The sequence below is a fragment of the Chamaea fasciata genome, unplaced genomic scaffold (assembly GCF_029207755.1).
Source record: "Chamaea fasciata isolate MVZ Bird 193981 ecotype frontalis unplaced genomic scaffold, bChaFas1.0.hap1 SCAF_2, whole genome shotgun sequence".
NCBI lineage: Eukaryota > Metazoa > Chordata > Aves > Passeriformes > Sylviidae > Chamaea > Chamaea fasciata.
The window spans coordinates 29,497,800-29,503,959 of NW_027094087.1; the positions used below are offsets into that span (position 1 = coordinate 29,497,800).

The 6,160-nt window shown below is 47.7% G+C and overlaps 1 protein-coding gene across 2 annotated transcripts in view; it reads left to right on the plus strand.

The window, feature by feature from the left end:
* The window catches only part of LOC136284982 (alpha-2-macroglobulin-like protein 1), a 32,804-nt gene extending 30,550 nt beyond the window's left edge, over positions 1-2,254 (plus strand). For both annotated transcript variants that reach the window (XM_066175540.1, XM_066175541.1), the window contains exons 31-36: positions 5-129; positions 501-591; positions 1,012-1,080; positions 1,301-1,403; positions 1,496-1,537; positions 1,937-2,254. In XM_066175540.1, coding sequence (XP_066031637.1) covers positions 5-129; positions 501-591; positions 1,012-1,080; positions 1,301-1,403; positions 1,496-1,536 — 429 coding nt within the window. In that variant the 3' untranslated portion in view covers position 1,537; positions 1,937-2,254. The remainder of the gene's footprint in view (positions 1-4; positions 130-500; positions 592-1,011; positions 1,081-1,300; positions 1,404-1,495; positions 1,538-1,936) is intronic.
* The last annotated feature ends 3,906 nt before the right edge of the window (positions 2,255-6,160 follow it).

Here is a 6,160-nt window from a genome sequence, read left to right on the forward strand (position 1 = left end):
GCAGATGGTGCTGAGGTACAACACCCCCTCCCCACGAGACTCAACATCCTTTGCCTTGCAAGTGAAAACTGACCCGGTCAATTGCACCAAGGACAATGCACGCTCTGTTACTGTCCATGTCGATGTCAGGTGACTCTAAAGATCGTCCCACTTGAGAAGGAAAGATGGGCAAGGCTGGAGAGCTGAGGGGTGCTTCTTGGCTGCAGTGGAGGCAGCAGGCAGTTTTAGCAGGAGGGCCAGATGGAGAGCCTTGGCTTTTGCAGGAGGGAGGTGTGCAGTAGTCAGCTCAGACTGGGGATGCTCAGACCAGTGCAGCCAAGCCAAGCCATCCTCTGCACCCTGTGAGAGGGAGCAGGGACTGCCTCGGCCCCAGCCCTGGCTGGGCTGCCTGGCTCAGGGCACTGCACACAGGGGCTGGTGGTAAAGGGAAGGGAAAGCTGGGAGAGACTCTCTTTTTAATGTTCTCCCCCAGAGACTCTCTTTTCAATCTTCTCCCCCAGGTACAATGGGAAGAAATCCACTTCCAACATGGTGATTTTGGAGGTGTCCTTACTGACTGGATTTGCCCTGGCTCCAGGATCTGGGGTGTCTGTAAGAAGTGTGGAATCAGGGTGGGGATGTGGTGTCAGTGAAACCATCTGTGGCCAAGGAGAGGGGAAGGTTGCGTAGGAAGGTGTTGCCTGTCTCTTCCTCGAGCAATCCCTGCCACACAACAAACTTGAGCACATACTCACATGCTGTTGACTCTTTCTTTGAGTCTTGAGGATGGTGATACTTCTGGCCCAATCAGTTTGGCATATCCTTGTCAGCTAAGTAGCTCTTGTCCTTGGGGATTGCAGGAGCTGAGTGGGCGGTAGAGAGATTAGCCTGAAGAGATAAGAGTCCAAAATGCATTTGGAAGGGAGTGAATGAGAATCTGCCCACTCAAACTTAGATAAACCTTGTTGGGATGTCTCACACTTTCCTTTCAAAAGACAAAACTAAATTGCTTCCTCCTCTCTCCTGTCCTAGCTGCAGCATGGGCACTCTGTCAGAAGAACTGAGAAAACACAAAGAGGTGTTGCCATCTACTTGGACAAGGTAATGTCTGTGCTGCTGGAGAAGCTGCAGGAATGGAGGGCACTGCCAGAGTTGTTGGGAGAATCCAGAGCTGGGGCTAGCAGATCAGAATCCTCAAGATCCATCTTGAAGTCCAGTGTTTGAGTCTACAGAGTTGTTATTGTCAGTTAATAGGATCAAATTCAGGTGAGGAATAAAAAGAACAGCTCATAAGAGAACTGTCATTTATTTTCTCCCCCAGCTGAGCCATATCTCTGACACATATGTCCTGCACCTGGAGCAGGAGATTGAGGTGACCAACCTGAAGCCAGGCCATGTCCGAGTCTATGACTACTACAGCCCAGGTCAGTGTGGAGCCACGGGGTGCCAGGGCTGCCTGGGTGTTTGCACTTGGCTCTGTGCAAGGATAACTTAGATCTCTCCTGTTCTGTTGCAGAGGAGCAGGCCCTGGCTGACTATAATGTTTTCTGTATCTGAGGTAGGTCCCCTAGGTAGCAGGTCCCCTCCTCAGCCCCCTGTACAGACCTAGCAGCCTTGTTATGCTTCCTCTGCACCCCATCCACTCCTCTGTGTCCCACTGGAGCCCCGTGTATCTCTGATCCAGCATGTTCCCTTCATCTAGGACTGTATCTGAAACTCCCTAAGCAAAATTCATGGTACTAGTTTCAGCTTATTACATTTGGGTATGGAGAGTTTCTCTTTGGGGAGGGGCTGAAGTAAAACAAAGATACTGGATCAAACAAAAAACCCCCAGACCTTTCCTTTAGAGTCCTTAGTGAAAGCCTGTGCTCCCTAGCTGTTAGCATCCCAAAGTTAATAATTTGGGTCATATTATTTGCTCTCTGGGTTACTCTCTCTTCTGCTCTCATTTCTCCAGGGACTTGGACTGCTTCCTTACTGTCCACTGCTTTAGCTCACAGGGATCCCACTGGTGCAAGATGCCATAGGACAGTGGGGCTGCTGCATTATTGCTCCGGGTGTAATGAGACATGTGTCACCTGGAAAGTCACATCTCAGGCTTGGGACTTTGGTGTTGTGACACATCTCAGGTTGGATTTCAGGACTAACTCCAGCCTAACCTATGCTGCTCATCCTGACAGCCATTACCTGGTGAATTTTTTGGGGTATCTGATTAATTCTGATTGTTTTAATCCAGGGATTTCCTTGCTTGTAAAAAGAATGAAAATAAAATACAAATCACAGATCTGGGTACTGTGGTGTGTGTTTGGACTCTGTGACAGTGTTTACCTGGGAAGAGTGGCAGAAGCAAACTCTGTATCTGAGCTGTGTCACTGGCATTCATTTCCTGCCATGCTGGATTCTCCTCAAGCAGTGTTGTGCAGCCATCAGTACGGGGTGAAGACTCCTAGTCCTACATGGACACTGATCCCACTGAGCATCATGTACTGCACACAAATGTAGCTGAGCCATAAGGTCTTGGCTGCTGGTGCACTTTATGTGGATGTAAATCTGCTCTGCTGTGTATCTCACAGACTGACTGTCCTTCTGGCATAGAAAGCAGAAGGGGAGAGCTGGATCTTGTGCAGGACAAGTCAAGCATGGGTTGTCAGGAAGGGGTGGTGTCCTGGGGTTGAACCTCCAGCCAATGAGCAAGGAAAGTGAGCAGGGTTTTTGCCACATTACAAGGAGCTGGGCAAGCAATTCAACAGCCAAAGAGTATGTGAAAATTCAACACCTAACACTGCTTTTTAAAATCAAACCTCGCAATTTAACTGCTGGTGATCATGGACCTTTTAGGTTGACAGTGACATGTCTCTGTATAAACAGGTAGGTCTCCACAGACCTTCCCTAGAGCTGGCTGTAAGAGTGTGATGGCTACGTGCAAAGACAGGATTTTTTAGACTGGAAGGTCTGGAAGACAGTTGAGGGTTGAGGGTCAGGATTTGGTTATATCCCTGAAAGCACTCCATACCCTGCAGCAGGGCTGGGATTTGTGGTGGTTTAAAGGGAGAGATTTGGAAAGCTTGTTTAAATTTTATCTATGATGCTCCAGAGTAATCCTGAAGACTCAGCAAGTCCTGTCTGTGAGACAAGGATATGAGCGTTTCAAGTTTTTTGTTTAAGAGCAAACACACCAAGGAGATGTGCCAGCAAGGCAGGCTGCTGACAGCCTTCTCTGTGCTTCATGTGCAGTTTAGCAGGGTTAGAATGAAAGTATGAGCTCAGCACAGCAGCTGGATTGTAGCAGTACCTTTTGCAGTGCCAGAAGTGGCTGAGCTGATGCTGCAGGTGTCACTTTCTCCTCTTGCACCTTTGTTTAAACTGGTGCTTTTCCTCCTCCATTTATTCAATTTCCTCAGTAGTCCATGAGCAATGCAAGTCTCAGCTCTGCAGAACAGAATTTTAAATTATTTTTGTTGAAACTTTTTTTAAAAACACTTTACAAATATTTCTGCTTTCTTTGCAAACTTCTTCTCTCTCCCTTGCCTTTACCACTTGCTGATATCAAAAAGCAGAACTGGAGCCGGTCAGGCCTGCAGCTGTTACTGGTACTTGGAGAGTACATTGCCTAGAGCTTGGAGTCTGGCAGAGAGGGAGGAACTCCACCCATCACTGCCAATGCCACCATGTTCTTATAATCTGTTTTGCAGAGCTCAGCAAAGCACCGGTCTGAGAAAAATCCCCAGCACAGAGGTTTATTGGGAAAACAACTTCTGTGGTGGTTATACACACACAGGAATCCAACCCTGCCTTGCTGACACCATGAGGGGAAGCTTATGCAGGAGCCCATTATTGCAGAAGGAGGTCACACACAACCTTTCGCTACTCCTATGTGTATGTGTACACACACTCTGTGTAAAAATTACAATGGTGTCACTTTTGACTCAATATCCATTGTCATCTCTGTTCCACTCTCTTAACAACTCTTCTGTGTCCTTTGAAATCTTCTTTATGAGATTTAAACAGTAATACCTGTGATGTCTGGCTGCTAGAGAGTATCTGGAAGGAGTTGGCTGTCTTCCAAGAGAATTTAGACAGGGAAAAAATCACTTTCATACAAAACACATTGATTTCTCTCTGGCTTAATGAATAGAGCAGCAGATGTCAAGCATCCCAGTTATTTTTTTTATCCTTGACAAAGTTGAGGAGTTGTGGTGATTCAGGCTGGAGCTTGGTGGTGTGCATCCTTCCATTTAGCTTGTGATCAGCTCACTGGTTGAGCACTGAGAACTGCTGGCCTCCAGGGACACAAATCCACAATGTATGTGCCTTTTGCCTGTCTCTGGGCCTGGTGATAAATGGATCTGTGGGCTGAGGAAAGATCTTAGCACAGAACAGCATCCAGGTACTGTGTGCCCTGTCACCAAGTCCTGGGGGATGCAGAGCCCTGCTAAGAGGTGCTCCCTTTCCCAGTGCCTCCTGCCCACCAGCAGCTGGTCACTGTGCTGGTAGTAGGAGATGGAGATAGGACTGAGGCAGAAGAATCACACACACGGAGCCCACCACTTTGTTTTTGTTGCTCCTACGTTTATTTGATTCTGTTTCATTGGGAGTTAGACTGGATTGGCTCCTCAGGGTGTAGCTTTCCAGTCAGGGCCACGTCCAGAACTTCAGAGGTGTTTTTTGCTCTTGCAAAACGGGTGCTGGAGTCAGTAGGAGTCAGGACACTGAATACCTTTGCCATTGTGAGCCCCTGTGCTGTTATGAGGGATCTGGCTGTCCCCTGGAACTGCTGTGGATCTACTGGGAACAAACAAATGCCAGCTGGGATTGTTCAACAGGCACTGACTGTACTTTTTGAGACCCATGGAAAGAAATGAAGGGCAGCTTAGTGTCAGAGAATGATTCATGTTCTTGCTCCAGTTCCTGTTTGCTTGTTTGTCCAGGTGCATTTATGTATTTTTCCCAACTGCTGGCACCAGCAGCTCTGACCTGAACAAAGCCCACGGAGAGGGAGAGAGAGGAGTTGTGTCTGTCCATTATATGTGTCTGCATGAGTGCATAAAAGAAACCTCCAAAATCAAGTTTCCTCGTTATGGTCAGTCTCTACTAAAGCAAAGGAAAATATTACTAGGCCCTATTTGTTTAAAACCTCAGTTTGGTACTGAAGGTAAGTGGTACATTTTGTTATGAAATGACCTTGATACTAAAATTGAAGAACTTATTTTGAGAAGCAGTTCCAAGAAACATATTGTCTTTTTAATTATGGTAAGATATTCAGGGAAAAGTTCAGTACAATCAGTGGACTAACATATATAAAATTAGCATGTGGAAAGAAAGCCCCAAACCAGACAGTGTGTGCTCCCACCACCCAGGGCTCAAGCACAGCCTTTTGGTAGCTAGACAAGACCCTGTAGGACTTCAGCCACACAGATTTTGACTTGCCTGACCAATATTTAGCCCTCATTTCCTCCACTGGTGAGTAGGTTGGCCTTGAAGTGGAGCACAGAGCAATATGATACAGCTAGGGTGAGTTGCAGCTGTTCAATTTTCTCTTCGAACTGAAATACCTGTAGGGCGGAGGCAAGGTGAGGATTCCAGCTCTGATTGCTCCCTATGCCCTCCTTCTCTGTGAAGGAGCAGAGAACTATGAAAATATACTGAATTTGTACAAAGCCTGGTCTCCATTTCAGGACTGAAACCTGCCTTGGGTGTTACAGACTCAGAAAGCCTGGGGACAGCATGACCACAGGAGCTCACCGTGAGCTCCAGCTGGGTGCACATGCCAAGGGGTCATGGGACAATCCAGCTGGAGGCAAAACAATGGGACTTGGGCTGCAACTGGCCCAGGGAGCAGGGGCAGTGCAGTGAACAGGAAACAAGCTGCTGGTTAGCAAAATAAAAGGCACATTTTTCTGCATGATGCTGGTCCATCCACAGGGGAGTGGGAGAGCAGTGAGGCTGGAGTCCAAAAGGACTTGGATTGGCTAGGGAACATCCTGAACAGTACAACCCTGTGCCTGTGACACTATAAATGCAGGAATGAGGTGGAGGGAAGGAAACCTTGGAGCTTTCTGTCTGCTTCCTGGGAGAAACAGCAACAACAGCAGGTGTTCTTGGAAGGAGAGGAGCAGCACCCTACTTTCTCTCCTGACCAGCCCTCCAGAGGAATCCACCCCTTTGGGGCTCTCCCATGAAA